At 36.6% G+C, this 17,290-nt stretch overlaps 1 protein-coding gene across 2 annotated transcripts in view; it reads right to left on the bottom strand.

Annotated features, from left to right (window-relative positions):
- Positions 1-662: 662 nt before the first annotated feature.
- GTF3C3 (general transcription factor IIIC subunit 3) overlaps positions 663-17,290 on the bottom strand; it is a 22,951-nt gene continuing 6,323 nt past the window's right edge. Inside the window, exons 7-20 of one of the 2 annotated variants that reach the window (XM_040562695.1) lie at positions 16,486-16,633; positions 14,619-14,691; positions 13,492-13,584; positions 12,326-12,429; positions 11,595-11,766; positions 10,965-11,167; positions 10,266-10,367; positions 9,409-9,544; positions 8,533-8,770; positions 8,008-8,198; positions 6,921-7,045; positions 4,316-4,468; positions 3,275-3,412; positions 663-1,784 (exon numbers count right to left, since the gene is read on the bottom strand). In XM_040562695.1, the coding sequence (XP_040418629.1) occupies positions 3,290-3,412; positions 4,316-4,468; positions 6,921-7,045; positions 8,008-8,198; positions 8,533-8,770; positions 9,409-9,544; positions 10,266-10,367; positions 10,965-11,167; positions 11,595-11,766; positions 12,326-12,429; positions 13,492-13,584; positions 14,619-14,691; positions 16,486-16,633 (1,861 nt within the window). In that variant the 3' untranslated portion in view covers positions 663-1,784; positions 3,275-3,289. The remainder of the gene's footprint in view (positions 1,785-3,274; positions 3,413-4,315; positions 4,469-6,920; positions 7,046-8,007; positions 8,199-8,532; positions 8,771-9,408; positions 9,545-10,265; positions 10,368-10,964; positions 11,168-11,594; positions 11,767-12,325; positions 12,430-13,491; positions 13,585-14,618; positions 14,692-16,485; positions 16,634-17,290) is intronic. The other variant, XM_040562697.1, reaches the window with a different exon arrangement.

Below are 17,290 nucleotides of genomic sequence, written 5' to 3'. Positions count from 1 at the left end.
GCAAGAGGATGAAGCACGCTGCAACTGGCATGATGGCAGGACAACAGAGCCAATCACTCCCAGGTTTCCTCTGCAGGAGTTTTTACCAAGGTACCATATACCTCAAGGGCTGGTTCTTCCTGCCTTCCTTGTTCCAGAATCCCCTGCGTCCTTTAGGGCAATGCATATACAGTTACTTTGTATATTGAAATACCAAGTCTGATTATATGCCTGTGGACATTAAACATGGTATTTATATTTGTGTAGTAATGTTTTATTCAAGATTCAACACATCCTCTTGCTTCTTGTAAATTTGTTCAGCATTTATGGTGGAAAGCATTAAGATACAGTGTAATTGTAATGTATTAATGTCTCACAGTCCCTCTTACATTTAGCACTAGCTTAAGGCTAGGTTATGTCTGCTTTAGCAAGTAATGCAGTTCTGTGCGTTGCATGAAGAATGAAATAGCTGGTCCAGATGTCTAGGACGAGTTTTGTCTTGAGTTTTACTTCAGATTTAGCACCAAATTACAGAACTACAGGAGCAACAATTAAGAGACAACTCCGGGGTGTTCATCCCTGACCTTACAGTAAGAAGAAAACTTGGAGTTACCGTTGTGCTAAGGCAACCATAACCATGAAACAAATGAAGTAACCATGCTGATTAAAACCAGGACTTTTTCTTGGAACAATATAAATTAGAAGCCTGTATCCCTTTGAAAGGCACAAAACAAGATATTTCTTTCCAAAAGCTTTGGGGAAAACTACTGTATAAAACCCATTCAAACACCAAAAGCACATGATACATGAGATCTTGTAATTCTTTTCTTCAAACACAATAATTGCTAAACAGTTGTATAGTGATCTAGATAAACATATGTATTTTCTGTACACATCTCATGTTCTGCATTTTGCTTTTTCCTTAGGCAAGACAATTAACATGGGCTGTGCCTGTTTAAACTTATTTTCATTGGGGAGTTCACATTTATATGGTGTCTGTTCTGTCTCTCTCTTTGTGTGAAGTCCAGTCTTCTCTAATGTCTGTCACTGCTGCACTACAGCAATGTAACATATTTCTTAAATGGTGTAAAATCTAATTGTGTGAAATCTAATTAAAGACTGCCTTATAACCATTAATGCAAGTTGGACATAGCTAAACAATATTTAAGTCCTATCTTCATTTACCTTCATTTCTCCACAAACATTCCAGAAAGCTCTAGATAACTTACTTGTGATTTCCTCAAGACAAGCAGCATCTCTTCCTTCCAGATACTCAGAATTGTTTAGCGCAGCCGCTCTGAACACTTGCTCTGAACATTGCTAGCAATGTGAATTTTCCAGTCCATATTGACTGGGTTTATTTAAATGGAACTTTCTGTTATTTAGTGTTTAAAGACAATTTAGAAAACAGTTTAAAAGCATCCTGAGTGTATTTTTCTTTTTTTTTTTCCACAAATGTTAAAAAAACATACCTCCTAGATTTAAAAAACTAATTCAGAGTTCTAGCAGCAGTTATGGTCAAAAATAAAGTAATTTGTAGTAATACCCTAACACTGGTCAATTTCTAGGGCAATTCTTAAAAAATAAATTACAACAAAAACAACCTGTCAAGTCTATTTTATAACATACATAAACAACAATAGGATTCTGAGTATTTTATACAGTTTTGCAAACAGAGTAATGCAAAGGGAACCTGTATGCTGGACCTCTCTGGCTTCTGTTTTCTAAGCATTAGTTCAATGCTGGGGACTGTACTTGCTGGGACATGAGAAGCCTTTTTCATGTGAAGGGACAGGAGTCATTCACTGCAAGAAGAAAAAAAATCCAAGGGGTTATAAGATGTGCAGAGCCCAATAAACAATAGGGAAAGCTTCAATAGAGAATTTTTGCCCTGAGGTGATGCAGCAACACTATGCTTGTACATACGTTACAAGTCAGCTCTAGTTCACGCAGCAAACAATTTGATATCATGCCATAAAAAGTGATGAGGTATCACAAAGAATAAGAAATGAAACAGAGGTGATGGAGTCACTCTCCTCCTGCCCTTTATGGTACTCCATACTGACATATAATTTAAATAACTATTTTAGTTATCTCTGCAAATTTAGCATGAGACTTGTATCAGGGCAGTGTTGCCTAGTACTATTTCCTAATAAACATGCTGTGCTTTTCTGAATCAGTGGGACTTTCTTGGTGTTTGTCTCTTGCCTTTGTATCCTCAGTAGGGCCCAGCACTTATCTACCGAAGTGGATATGCACTACGTTATTATTTAATGTTTGAGCTGAGACAAAATTGTCTTGACTTTACTGCTATTCTAGGTAATTCCACAACAGTCATTTCTTAAGCATTGATTGCAATTGTGCAAAATGATTACAATACATATATACACATAAAAGTGGGCTGAAAGCAAACAGCAGTAGTTAGCTGTGATACTATAAGTAACAAGTGCTCAGAAGGCAACAGCATGGCTTGTTTTCTATTCAGCATACTTTTTCAGCCTTATTTTGCTGTAGTACAGGAACCTTCCTACGTATACATATAGCTATATTATTTTTATTATTCTCCTGCTGGGCTGGAAACAGCCTGCTTCAACTACTGTATGCTACTGTTCAACTTTCAGAACTACTTAAAAATCCAGAACATTTGTAATATATTTTCAACAACAAGCTGTATGATATTATATTAACTTTTGCTATAAGCTATTCAGTAGCATACTTTTTTTTTTTTTTTTACTGAGAATGAGTAAACAAACATCATTAACTTCAGAATTTTTATTAACAAGTTCAGAAGAAGGACAACCGTCACGTGGATTTTAATGAAACAGAAACCAACCTCCTTGAAATAGAACAGCTGCTAGGAATATGAACTCCTAGAAAACACTGAACATTTAAAAGAGCTTGAAATACTGAGTTCTCTAAGGATTTGTATGAGCCCATTTCCTTCTTTTGTGTTAGAGTACAACCTCACTTGTAACTAGCTGTAATATTGCACATTGTTTTTCCTAAAGATAACACTGGGCTTCAGTTCTCTCTGTTTGATTCTGTACACGAGACTGAATATCAGGTTACAGAGTAGTTCATCAGAGAAGACACACTCGAGTATGTCAGCATCGTACCTGGAACAGACTGTTCCCATCTATACATGATACAGTTCAAAAGTCAGCAGTAGAAAAAGTCTCAAACTTATATACAGCACAAGCCATGTCTTTGCCCACCTACAGCAAAAGCTGTATATAAAACCAGTTTCCCCAGCACTGCATAATGCACGAATTAATACAAAGACTATCATTTCTACCTGACACAAACTTCATCATACAACTGCGTAAGTATACAACATCTTCTGAGCCATTCTGATATTTCCACTGCTCTGATAAATAAGTGACAAGTTAAAGGCAGTATCTCTTCTCAAGTCTGTCTGATCAGTTTCTATTCCCTGTAAAAATAATAATAATAATATAATATAATAAATAATTAAGTTACCTATATGCAAAGAGAAGTATAAAATTGAAACTTGAATAGCAGAGTGTAATCAAATCACATATTCATAGTTTGCATAGGCTTTCAGTTGTACAGAAACAATAGTATTTCTTGTGCCCTCCCTCTTTGAGTTTCTGCCTGTTAATCACCAAAGTTATGTAATTACATACTCAAAACATTAGCTGTAAATTTTATAGACAACTCATAAACCAGAAAAGTTCTACTGCATTTGCCTTTGTATGTAAAGTATTTGTTTCTTTAATCAGAATACAAATACTGCCTATATCTTTTACATGGTTGAAATATTGCTGCTTTGAACACCTGGTGTTCACTAACACTAATGTTTCTTACTTTACCAACCCTTCCCCTTTTCTAAATAAACTTGTAACTCTTCTACCCACTCATGTCAAAGATAGGCATAAATTTTCTCTCATACCAAACTTGTAAATGTATTAGGATGATCTAATTCAGATCAGTTGCAGATCAAACCCATGGCATTCTTAATCTTCTGCTGGTTCATATCACTCCAGCATGCTGGTTTATAAAACAGAAAACTTCTAGTTATAAAATACTATATGCAATATATATTAAGTTCAGCTATTTATTCAGGTCAAGTTTGGCAACCTTTTTTGCTGCTACTTCGAGCCTATTAGGAAATCCCTCAGAATACTTAAGTCTTTGAAATTCACACATGCATAAGTGTGTATCAGGTTACAATCAGACTTGGGTTTCAATACAAACAAACAATACAAATTGTTCTCAACTACAGAGATCTTACGTACTTAATTTAACTATGGCTGAGAAATTAACATTGACCTGACTCTACCCACTATATATAGAACTTACAAAGATACAGTACCTCCAAGGTGAGAGGAGGAAGTTCAAGTACTTTTTGGTAATAGTGGATTGCCAGGTGCAGTAATCCCAGCTGGTGAAGACTACGGCCAAGGTTGTAGAAAGATTCTTGACATGGTCCACGTAGGTCCAAATACCGGAAAAGGAAGGAAAACCCCTGTACACATACCATGCACATTGTGAATGTTCCCATTAAGAAGACAGACACAAAATATACTAGAGAAAAGACATTTAAATGTGTGTATTTGAACTTCTGATCCATGCTTTCCCACATTCCCCCAGAAATCACATTTGATTGTTGAGACTGTGTAAAATGTACTGTCAGTCTCAGTACCATTGATGGCAACAGGTGTACATATATATATATTACAAATTGAGCACACAGTTATTTAGTATAGTGATCTATGGCACTAACTTGCTAAATAGGTATGTAATATATACACACATGCACAAACATAAAAGACCAGTTGATGTTCAGAAGAGCTAACCGTCTTAAAAAACATGTAGCTAAAAGACAGGCTAGAGCAAGATCTTAAAAAAATATATACATTAAAAGGTCACCCTCCTCCATCAGTTATTTTTTTTGTTGTTCTTTGTGATTGTTTTTTTTTAAACACAATAAACCTTCATTCCCTGTCCTCTCTTTGCCTTGGATAACAGAAAGAAATGGTTAAACTCTACTTTTTGCTGAAACTCCATGAAGTTCTGGAATGTAAGTGGTCTTGAACTCTATGAATTTACTTAAATACCAATTACCAGGGCAATTACCAGCAGGTCATTTTATAAAGTGGCTAATAAACATCACTGAATAAAGGCATGAAAAAAATCATATATCCTAATCAGAAGGCCTGTTCATGTCACTTGAAGCCAGCAGATGTTTTACTGCTATGTCCCCAGCAGAATTTGAAAGGGTGCTCATACCCAGCAATGCCAGTGCTATGCCTTAACAAAACAAAGTGCTCTGTAAGTGTTAAACTTTCTTGCTTTTAGTTCAGAATTAAAATATATAATGATGTATTTAAACTATGTGACCAGCAGAATCCAAGGTATAATCTCTTTGCCAACCCTAGCCTGAATACCTGCTTCTCCTGTGGATCAGACACACAAGCAAGACCCCACAGGGACTTCATGCCTACTGGGGTGCTGATGGTCCAGAAGACACAAAGGAGGGCGATGCATAAAGTGACAGACTGGTGGAACAAACTGGTCTTGCTAATATGCTGACATGCTGTAATGCCAGAGAAGTCATTTGTTTCTCATCTGAAGGATGTCACTGCCTACCAGCTTGGAGTATTGTTCATTGCTCAAGGTTTGTATGATGCTATAAAGACAAACAGCTGCCTCCCATATGGAACAAAAGGGAAAAATAAAGGCAGATACAGTATTATTTTATATTAAAATGCAGTGTTTTACTTTGCACTGAATGAGTCCTGAGGGAAACTTAGGGAGGATAGGTAGGAGAGAGGAATTCAGAAGGCAAAAAAATGGAGCACACAACCTTTTCATCCTCTCCTGTGCAGCAATTTACATTTCATTTTACTATCACTTTGGAATGTGATGATTCCATTGCAAATAGAGGTCTTTCTTTCCAGGGACCATGTTGGTAATGAAAGAAGATAGCTCCTTCAACATGAGGAATTAGTTCAGACGACAGCAGCTAGTGATTGTAATTTAGGTCACCAGCACGTCATTGTGGCTGAATTATTAACTACAACAGGAGCAAGAGAGAATGCAAAAAAACAGTGTCATAAAAGTAAGTAGTGAGAAGAGAGAAAAGCAGGGAACTGTATCACCGGAGGGTAACATAAATAGGATGTTTTTCAATTACATTATAAAAGGAGAACGTAGCAGCCCTGATAAGAAAGGCAAGTTATTTACAGAAAGAAGTGTCTAAATATATTAAAATTAGGCCAAAATCTGCAAGCCTAAAATGCCTTAAGTTGGATATTAACATAACTGGTCTTGTTTTAGAGTTGCAAAGGACCTACAGCTTTTGTCAAAATCCAATTACAAGCTACAGTGTTGCAGCAATTTTACAAGTCATGAGAGCTCAAGATCCTCATCATATGCTGCTGACTCTGAGCTCAGTAGCCACAGTATTTAAAACGAATTCAAGTTAATGAAAAATACTGGTGGAGAGCACAGGAAATTGCTTTCAAGATTCTGTTTGGGAATAATCAGCCTGTGTTTTGTAACAATCTGACAGATGAAAGAAAAACCAAGAATAAGAAAGCTGAAAAACTGAGGGTAGCTTAGACTGGAGAACTTTATGTTAAGAGCTTTATGCTTGTGAGATCTTTATGTTAAGAGCTATACAGAAGCACCCAAAAGGGGAAAGAGAAAAAGACAACAGGAAAAAGAAAACAAACACCTTCTAAGTCTGGAAAGTTTTTTTAAACTATGCAGTTTATGAGAAGTATGAGAAGATGAGATTCAGATGGGTGTAACTTTAGCTCAAAAGCATACTCACCTGTATTTATGTTTCACTACTTCCCTCTTTTGAAATGAGTTACTAGTTATGAGAAGTTATTTGAACACAGTATGTTGTTGCCATTATTGTCTGTAAGATACAAAGCTGGGAAACACTATAGGTAAAATTACTAACTTACCTGTACTAGAAGAGCATGCCTTTTCAACACATATTTCTGAGAAGCCATGTGGATGAAAGTTAATCCAATACAAAGACTGTACAAAGGTTCATCGGGCTTTGCACGAAAGGCTTGCACATACTGTCCTAAAAGCAAATAGCTAAATCAGGATGTTTGTTGCAAAAAACATTCCTTGAGAATTTAAGGATGAATAAGTAAATCTTCAAATTAGAAGTGCAAACTAAGAAAAGAAACAGTTTAATATACCTACTTAAAAATACACAGAAAACAAATTCAGGAATTTATATACTGGATGTGTGGAGAATTACTGCTGTGTACAACAGTTGGGTTTTGAAAGTTCGGTTTTGTTATTTTGATTAAACTGTCACTGTTTATACCAGCTAGTCCTAGCTGTACCCTGGCTAGAATAATTATGCCCAAGTACATCAAATATTAGCACCTTACCGACTAAAAAAAAATCAGTATTATTTAAAAGCATGCAAAGATAAATGAAGTAGTGAAAGATTACTGTCCCTCGCACAGTGTGGCCCTTGGTTCATGACTAAGGCTTTCACGTACTACAGTGAAAACAAATAATTATTACTACTGGACAGCTATGGAACATGCATATATAGATTTTATTTTAACAAAACCAATCATTAATTCATGAAGGAGGCTGCATATTAACTACTTCTCACTTCTTCACAGTATGACTTCTTTTTGAGACAAAACAGTCGCATGCTCCATCTCCAACACATCTCAAGTGTGACATTTGGAGGGCTCATCTTAAAACAGTAGGTTTACTTCCAAGGCCTGCTTAATATGGCCAACCAACTTTATTTGCTGTTTAAGTTGGTCTGATTCTGTCTTTCTTGTTATTACCATCAGCTTTCAGTTATCTTTGCAAGTGGATTATTATTGCCACGTGTGCTAGACTTACCAGCTTAAGTTTTATTAACAAAACTAGTGATGCTTTGATTTGTGTACAAAATAATCAAACCGTCAGGTTAATGCTATGAAGCCATGCATAATTTTCTGATGTATGAAGAAAGTCTGTAAAAGAAACACTGAACTGTATTTGTTAAAATTAGAGCAGTGATGATATTACCAAGAGCATGCTTGAAACTGCCAGAGACAAATGCATTATGCCCATTTAGGACGCACAATGCATGATTATCAGGATTTTTCAGCATTAAGCGGAGACAAAAGCGATGGTGACGGACGTCCTGAGATTGCATAGTAACTTGATTGAAGATGTTCCACAGTTGAGGTTTATTGACATTTTCCATTACCATTATTCTATAGAATGAAACCCATACAAGAAATTAGTAAATGTTATAAAGTAAATACTATATCTGCAATAAAAACAGCCTAAGGGAATCAACAGCAGATCAATGACCGAGGGAAAGTTGACGATGAAAGACAGAACGAAGGGTTTTGGTCAAATCAAACTACCTACTGCATTATTTTGGAATCAAAGGCTATCAGAAAGTTCCTTTTGTTTCAACAGGCTTATCGGTTTTAGTGAAGGATGGAAAGCATTAGCCTGCCTCCTTCAGAAACCCAGCAGTATGACTACACCCTCACTGGAAAGAATTAGAGACCAGACTGTACGGCTTTGTCAATTCCCCACCTGATATAGTTGTATGCTTTTCTGAAATTCTTGTCCAGAATTGCAGCAGAGAGCCCGAAGTATTCCAGCTCCTTGCGCTTTTGTCTATCATCATAAAATGAATAATATTCCAAAGAAGAATCTACTAGGAGCTCTGCCTCCTTGTACCGGGAGAGGTCACACAAGGAATATATAGCCTTCAGGAGGAGGTTCCACCAGTCATCCTTTGTCAGAACACTCGTGAGAACAGCAAAAATTGCTAAAAATATTAAAGTCAGTAAGTCCAGAAAATTAAAATGAGATACTCTTTTTTTTTTAAACAAACAAACAAACATGCATATATCAAACTGATCTTTTAGGCAAAATAAAGGTATTTACTTTTCTTCCCCCATTTAAGTGCAGTTCATAAAAAAAAAAAGGAAAAAAAAAACAATCAAAACTTGGGAACAAATGGCAAAAAATACATGCAGTTAACGCTGTAAACATACCACAGGAATGCATTAAAGTTACCCCTCTTCATCTACCAAACAGTGCTTAAGAATGTGTAGTCTGGCTCAACCAAGTCTGGCCAGTTCAAAAATCACACCAATTTTAAAACACATATTTCTAATATTTTCTAGAGTTGCAAGTATTATAGTTGGGCTGAAGGGAATGTTGGACCATACAATCTCTAGAGGTCCTTCTCAACCTAAATTATTCAGTAATTTTATTATTTTTCTCCGAATGGGGATTGTTCCCTGAAGTTACATTGTCTTCATTTTTGCTGCTTTCCTTGCCCTACAAATTAAACAATGTTAACATGAACTGCATGGATTTAACATGCAAAATAGTAACTTTTATTTCATTTTTCAGAACAAAGGGGTTCATCTTCTTGATTTATTTTTAATAAAATGTTACCTTTCGCATCACAATTTGCTGCCTCCTGGTCATCATTGTCAGAAATTTTATCCCTTGATACCTTAATAAGATAGAGGTGTCTCTCTCCAGATTTGGAACTAGATATCAAACACACCTGAGCTCTGCTCATTGCTACCTAGAAACAAATTTAAGGGCAGCATTTCAGATTACATGAATATATCCTACGTCAAAATCAGTTTCATTGCCGATGCATCTTGTTCACACTGTGTGCCAAAACAATCTGCAGCTTAGAAGTGCCACAACACAGTAAGCTCATGAGAGAGAACGTCAGCTATTCAGATAGCGCAATAAAATAGTAATGACTCTAATGAGATGGATAAAATCAAGGCCTAAATATTCCCCTCCCTCACTTCCAAGTTAAAGAAAATAAATAAATAAATAAAACTACCACCACCACTGCTGTATTTGCTAGCTAAATAAATTCTTCTTTGCTCACTAAATAACAAGAAAAGACAGATTAAGTAATTCAAAAGGAAGTTATTGAAATACAAACTAGTATCCGCATAAAAGTAAATCTAAAGAAAGCATTATGTTGACTGCTAAATAGGTAAAAAGCAGCTTTAGCATTTGGTATGTTCTACATATATTCAGAAACAGAGAGCTATTATGAACTATGCTCACAAATGATACTCTGTTCTGCACACTACAGGTAGCAAACAACAGTATTAGGGGTCCCTAGAATTAACAGGCTCCCTGCAAGACTTTTATCTAACAAAACTATGAAAACATTTGCATATCAATACCACTAGTTTTCTTCCTGGGTTTGTTTGTCCCTTGTCTTAACCCAACTCATAGCTGACAAGTTTGTTAAAGCAAAACTGCAAAAACTGGCTTACCTTCAACAGCATCGCCAGCATCGTAAGTAAAGTGTCTATGTAACCGTACATTTTGCCTTGGGAATACAACAATGTTGAACGATGGAGGAGTAGCTTTAATTCCTAGATGTTATTGAACATTATTATTCAACCACCCACAGAGAGAGAGAGTTTATAAAACAATTTTGAGTCAAAAAAGAACTAATAGGATTGTAAAAGCTTCTAGAGAACTGTAATCCTAGCCACCACACATAAAAACTCTTTAAACTGCCCTGCAGTGATTACTGTTTCAAATTCTTAAATTTCAGAGAGACTGAGCATCTCCCTTACTCATGGTGATAATGCTGCTGGAGAACGGATATAGACCTTTGCTAAGACAGCACTTACAATCAGTAGAGGCCAAACCATCTATCTAGTCTGTATGTAGCATCTGCTAATCAACTTCATAGAAAGTCATTGGTGTCAAGACTGGTTCTTGGTGGCCAAAAGGTTGTATGCAACATAAATTAATCAGGTGGGGCATTTTAGTGACAAAATGGTCAAGGGGAAAAAGCCATGAGGACTCATCCCTGATATCCTATAACGAATCATTCACTGTGCTGCAAAAGCTCACCATCCTATAGGTAAGTGTCAATCCCTGGCCCTATCTAGTTGGTATCTTTGACCACTACCATAGTTTAGCAAATATCATAAACTGGAAGTACAGAGCACCTTACTCACCTGCTGAGCAGCATTAGCATCCTGAGCCAGTGTATCTGGATCATACATGGGTTCCAGAGCCTCCAGAGCTTTTTCAGGCCGACCCAGTTGCTGCTGAAGTGTTGAAAGTGAGATTCTTGCATCCAGATGCAACGGCGCAAGATCAACAACTTTGGCATAGCTCTCCGCAGCACGCTCCATGTGTCCCAAAGCCTTCAAGCATTCTAGATACAGAATAAACACCACCACACACTTAAATGGCAGAAAAAGAAGATTCGATGCAAGCAAAATAGTTAACATATTTTTCAGATGCTCCTCCAGTTAAAGCCACTCAAAATATTAATTATTAAAGTGAAAATATTCAGAAATACACACTGATGCAATACAGAATTGAATGGAGAACAGATGCTGTTCACTTAGATGAAAATAAAGTATTTTTAGTTGAAGAAAATTTCAGTCTGCAAGAAGAACAAGAAAACCCTCCATGACAGGGCTGTCATAGTAAACTCCAATTATAGTTTTGCAAATACTAATTATTGTTCAACGCATGCATCTAAATTCCAGTGATCTTAGATAAAGTTCTCTGGAAATGCTCAGCACTGTCCTATCACCTCTCAGTACCACATGTTCAGCAGCCCTGCTTCTTCTCACCTGCATGCCGAAGCCAGACAACAGCCAAGTTGTATCGTTCAGAACAGACAAGGGCACTCAGGAGAGGCAGTGCTGAGTTGTATTCGCCAACATCCAGAAATGCCTCTGCAACGTCCAAATACAAGTCACCCATTTCTTCTGGATTTTGTTCTACCAGAGTGGTCAAGAGAGGCTTTAAAAACAACAACAAATAGTAAAAACACAAATAAACAGCAACACCACCACTTTAAGATCTGGTTTTTGGAAGCTCACCTTTTTATGCTATGATTTTTATTCTACTTATATTCTGAGCTACACTGCTTTTTTTTAATGTTAGTTTAAAAGTGAAAAATAAAGATAAGAATTTCACAATTGCTGAATAAGCCCGATTTGTCTGTTCTAGACATTTCACACCTTACCCATCCATACCTTTCATAAGAACAGTCTTAGGATTTGGTAGGGCTTTAAAACAAAGTAAAGATATGTTCCTTAGTGTTCAAGAACTTTGCAATGTCTGTCACAGCACATAGGCAGTAATTTACTGTGCCTTAGTAACACTTCCAACTGAATGCAAGACATATAAGGACAAAAGTAGCATTTTTGTTATTAGATGTTTGCTAGGTGTCTATCTTGACGTGGGAGGAAAGCAAAAAATCTCCACAGCCCTCTCAATGACCTCAGTCATATGAAGACAGCAAAAATCACCTGCTTTGTTAATTTATCTTTGGATTTCTGAGTTGATTTCTACTTACATTGAGTGGCTCTAGGATGTTCAGGTGCACCAAACACACCATCAGCTTGACTGTGATATCTATGGGAACCCCCTCAGGTATGCAGCAGCTAACCTTCTCCACAGCTGTGAGAAGACAACAAATTTCTTTCTGAACCCGTATGTTTTAACAAGTATCTCCCATAGCCCCACATCCCCTCCAGGCTATGCTGAGCTACAATCAAGAAAGTATATTCTCAATGACTAGCAAATGTTGGTGTAGGCCTACCCTCTTCCCTTCTTTTGTATCTTTCCTGATTGTTGGAACAACTGCTTTCTACTGACTCTGATCCTTATTACTTCATCTGAAATATCAAGTGCTATCAGTCTGCATCAACTTCAACAGTAAGATCCTGTAGGATGTGTTTGGAGCCTTCCCCCTCTGTCTTAAGATGTATTTGTTACATAAAGCTTTCCTTTAACAGCGTAGGCACCTGTACCCTCTTCTCCTTGCTTTCTCAAGGAAATATCCTGTATTAAGTGGCAAGCCCTGTATGTCAGGGACCTGGCTATATACATTGTTAAACACAATTATCTACAAACTATTACATAATACCTAGAATGAATGCAGTCTGATGAGAACGCAAGCATGAGACAAAGTGCTACCAAATTAATGGTCACCCAGTAAAACTACACTATCATACTTACTGCACATGCAGTCACTAAACATCCTAAACTACCCTGTTCAAGTTCTCCTTCACCTTAATTCTTACACTGAAAATTGAAAGGGTGACGATTACAACCTAGGAAAACAGTGATTTCCAACTTAAGGCTTCCCTATGACCTTCTACATCCACATCCAATTACTGCATGTCACTGCATATTAGTGCATGCAGATTAATTCATCATTCTCTGAACATCTTAATGCCCAGCATGAGAGCAACTATTCACCTGCTGGTATATTCACATAAAATAAAAAAATTCATTTTCAAAGTGGGTAAGCCCTGGGAGAATGCTTTTGACTTTGGTGGCTGGTTGGGTTAAAAGTAAATATTGAGTAAAGACGACAATACACAAGGAACCTTTTCTAGACAGCCCTATTTTCCTACTGTTAGAAATCTTTCATGATTTTGCTATGATTGCAACCTGATTCCTGACAATATGATCAGTTCATAGAATTGTACTAGATTTAACAACTAAATTACTTACCTGCAGTGCTCAATTCAGCAACTGGATGACTTTGGCTGTCAGTCACTGCCTCCTCCTGGCTTTCTTGAGTTTCTACCACTGATGCTGTATCTTAAACAGAAACAGATTACCCTAAGTAGCACTGGCTAAGCCAAAAGTTACTTAATTTTGAATCCACATTTGACTGGTAGCTTACTCTTGTTTAAACTGAAAAGTGTACATTGTTTTGAAGGACAGCAGAGCAAGAAGCAATCAAAAAAAAGTTTTAAAGCAACAGGTGGTGGGGAACCAAGACTTCCTGTAGTTTAGCAGCTTTGTCTTAAGAAAGGATATACTTCAGATAACTTGGCAATACTGTGTTTTAATTCCCAGACTCATTACAGTTGTGCTCCTTGTAAGTTATCTGTTCCTATCAGGACAGCTGTTCTGAACACCATGTTCTCTGATCATCTATATTTTAATCTACTCCATTGAAGTAAAAAGCCAACAGAAGTATCTTATACCTGCATTAGGTTTGGCCTGTATCGCTGAAACAACTGACCAGCTGAATCATAGAACAGACTGCCTGTGTAAGAGTTGGCATGCTGTGATCATTCTAAAGCCCAAACAGAAATATGTTCAGACTAGAGCAATGGCTTTCATAAAGCTGATTTCTCAAAGACCAGCTATTTTATTCAAGTCACAATTACAGGCTAATATCCCTAGGTATTGGTACAAACCAAAACATTTAAATGTTTAACAAGAGAAGTAGGATTTAAGAAGAATAGTTTCAGGTCAAAGGTTGATGTTCTTGAGTATAGATGCCACTAAGTTTATCTGATTTTATTCCGGAAGCTATTTAGCTAGCAGGAATAACTGGCCTGATGTGAACACTCAGGGGAATGTTTAGAACTATAAGAGGCTTCCAATTGCCTGGAGAGCAGTCCTTGTCTCTAATGAGTCACTGGGGCTAATTGGACATCGGAGTAACTCCTTATAGAACTCCAAGGTCACGGTATGTAACTCATGAAAAACATCGAAGAGTTTGAAAAGAGAAAAGCCTGTCATCATGCATCAAAACCACTCTCAGGAACTGAAAAGGTAACGGAAAGAAAAATGTCACATTAGATGAACAGAAGGGTCATACTAACCGCTTGTTAACTATTTACCTTTTTTCTCCTCAGTAGGACACTTTTCTGACACTTTTTTTTCAAGTACAATTCCTGCAAAATCAGTAATAACCTAAAACAGAAAAGTAACTCATATCATTCTAAAGATTTAAAAGATATACAGAGTAACCAGTCTACATGACAGTTGCTTTAGACATCACAAAAGTTTTCTGAAGAAAAGTGGTATTCATTTCACTTGGGGTTAGGTCACTAGTATCGAGTTTCATCATTTTATGTCTTTTTTTCCACTATTTTTGGACTACTTAGATGATCTAATCAGCATCTCTTTAGCAAATAAAACAGTTACTTTCATCCTAACTAGAAAAGTTTGCTTTTTTAATTAAAAAAATTAAAAAATGAAACAACAAAACAAAAATAAAATAATAATTAAAAAAAAAAAACTTAACTTCTTTTATACCTTTCAAAAGATAGAAAAAGAAAGCAAAGCACCAGGTGAGTAGCTAAGCTCTCCACAGATCTTTCCAAAGTGCTCCAACATTTGCTCAGCCTAACACACTGCAAGGAAACTGCAAAGGTTGTCTCATTTAAAAAAAAAATAAAATAACACTCACAGCTACATACAGTCAGATGCTTTACAGCAACCCTGCTCATACATCATGACCTCAATAAAACTAGCACAACAGAACAACTAATTAAAAAAATTAAAATCAAAGACAGACTAGCCAAGACATTCGCTTGCCAATAAGGAGGTATGAGAGGGGAAATGCACAAGTGTAAAGGATTGTTGGTCCAAGACCCAATGTGATTTGGTATTTTTGTTCACGAATTGTAAAGTAAATATTTAAGTCACTACTGTTGCCAAAACCAGAGTGATAAATAAATACAGAGTACATGGCCCTCAGGAGAACAAACCAGATGACTGTATTAAGGTAATTACTTTTAAAAGGCCCAGTTAACCAGCTAAAATACAGACTCAGCTATCTAGGAGCAAGAAACAATATCACAGGAATAGACTTGGGAGAACAATCAAGAAGAAACATGGAACAGTTCTACAACTGAGCACTATATTAATAAATCTGGTACCCAAATACCGTGTACAAAGAATTGACTGATTTTTAAACTAGAAAGAGGTATAGAAAGAAGAGTCAGTGGAATTGCTTGCAGGCTAGTAATACTTTATACTGTCAGAGAGAGATCTAAATAAAATCTTAGGTAGGAAAGAAAAAAAGAAAAGAGGTAATTAAATAAGAAACTTTACAAGGAGAAAGTCCCAATTATTAGTGGTTCTTCACTCTATTTGGGAAAGTATAATAATGGCCAGATACTTAAGATGTTCCTCTGAAAGCCAGATCAAATCAAGTAGGAAACACATCTCAGAAGTGAGAGTGAATAACCACTAGAACAAATATGCGACCTTTGCCAATTCCTGATATCTTAGAGTCAAGTTCTAGAGTCTTTCTGGAATGTGTGCTTAATGTTTAAAGCAAAAATTATTAGTCATAACACAGGTATGCCAGATAGAGCACAAGGGTCTGCATTTGAAGCATCAGACCGTTCAGTGCCACTATTTTAACCTTCACCTTCGAGAATTCCCTTTGCTGGTAGTACAACAGATACCCAAATCAGCTTGTAGGTCTCTTCTGGCTACTAAGGTTATGACAATTGTAGAGAAGGAGAGAAGGGACCCCAAAATGTTAAACCTAGAACAGTCCCCTTCTGTTGATTGCCCCCTTCTGTTAACTTCAATGATGATTACTACAGAACTAATTGGAAGCAAACAGTATCTGATCATCTCTACCACTGTAGAAATACGACCATATTTAAGCACTACAGGAATACAGACTACCCATCCTGACTGGCATAGAGGTGATGAACACAATACACAAATGCATTTAATTCTCCATACCGCCAGCGCTTTGTCATACTGTTTGGAGGAAATATATAATTCAGCTGCTATATTAACATCTTCCATAGAGACAAGACTCTGGTGTTTACTAAAGGCTTCTTCTATTATCTCGATAGCAGAGGTGACATCATTGGCTTCATAATAACTCCTATAAAATGCAGATATGAGACATTAAGTATTTGAGATAACTGATAATATATACTTTGACCACTAGCAAGAGGCTTTTCGTATTTCTTTGCCTTAATGTTTTCTTTGTCTTCTTGAAAATATCTTAATTAGGCAGAGTAAATTACAAAAGATGGTGAGAGAGAGGGTAGTTTTTCTTTCCTTATAACTTTTGGCAATTTTCATGTATTTCAAATAATTACCAATAATCCCCTATATATTCAAATAATCCCCTATATGTTGGGATGTTACAGGAATTTTCATTCAGTATCCCTTGCCTCAAGCCAGGTTATCAATGATGTGTTGCATTAATCTAGTTTTACAAAGAACTCCAATAATCATATTGTTACAATACACTTCTTGCATTTTTGGTGCATTTCACAACCAAAAAAATCAAAAGACTTAACTGTCTTTGAAACGGTCCAATAACAGGTTTCTACAAGTTATGCATGAGAAAGCAGAGTTATAAAGCAATTAAACAACTTACTGAAAACTAAGATTAGAGAGCTACACACTTGAACCCAAAGTCTCCTCTGTCTCAGGAAAACTTCTGTGACCTGATCTGCTCTCATTAGCAGAACAGCGGAAGGGGCAGAGATGATGACCAGATGATGGCAGAGGGGATGAGACTTACTCCAGA

This window comes from Cygnus olor, chromosome 6, assembly GCF_009769625.2.
Source record: "Cygnus olor isolate bCygOlo1 chromosome 6, bCygOlo1.pri.v2, whole genome shotgun sequence".
NCBI lineage: Eukaryota > Metazoa > Chordata > Aves > Anseriformes > Anatidae > Cygnus > Cygnus olor.
Note: the sequence above shows the minus strand (reverse complement) of the source record. Positions and strands in the feature narration are given on the sequence as shown.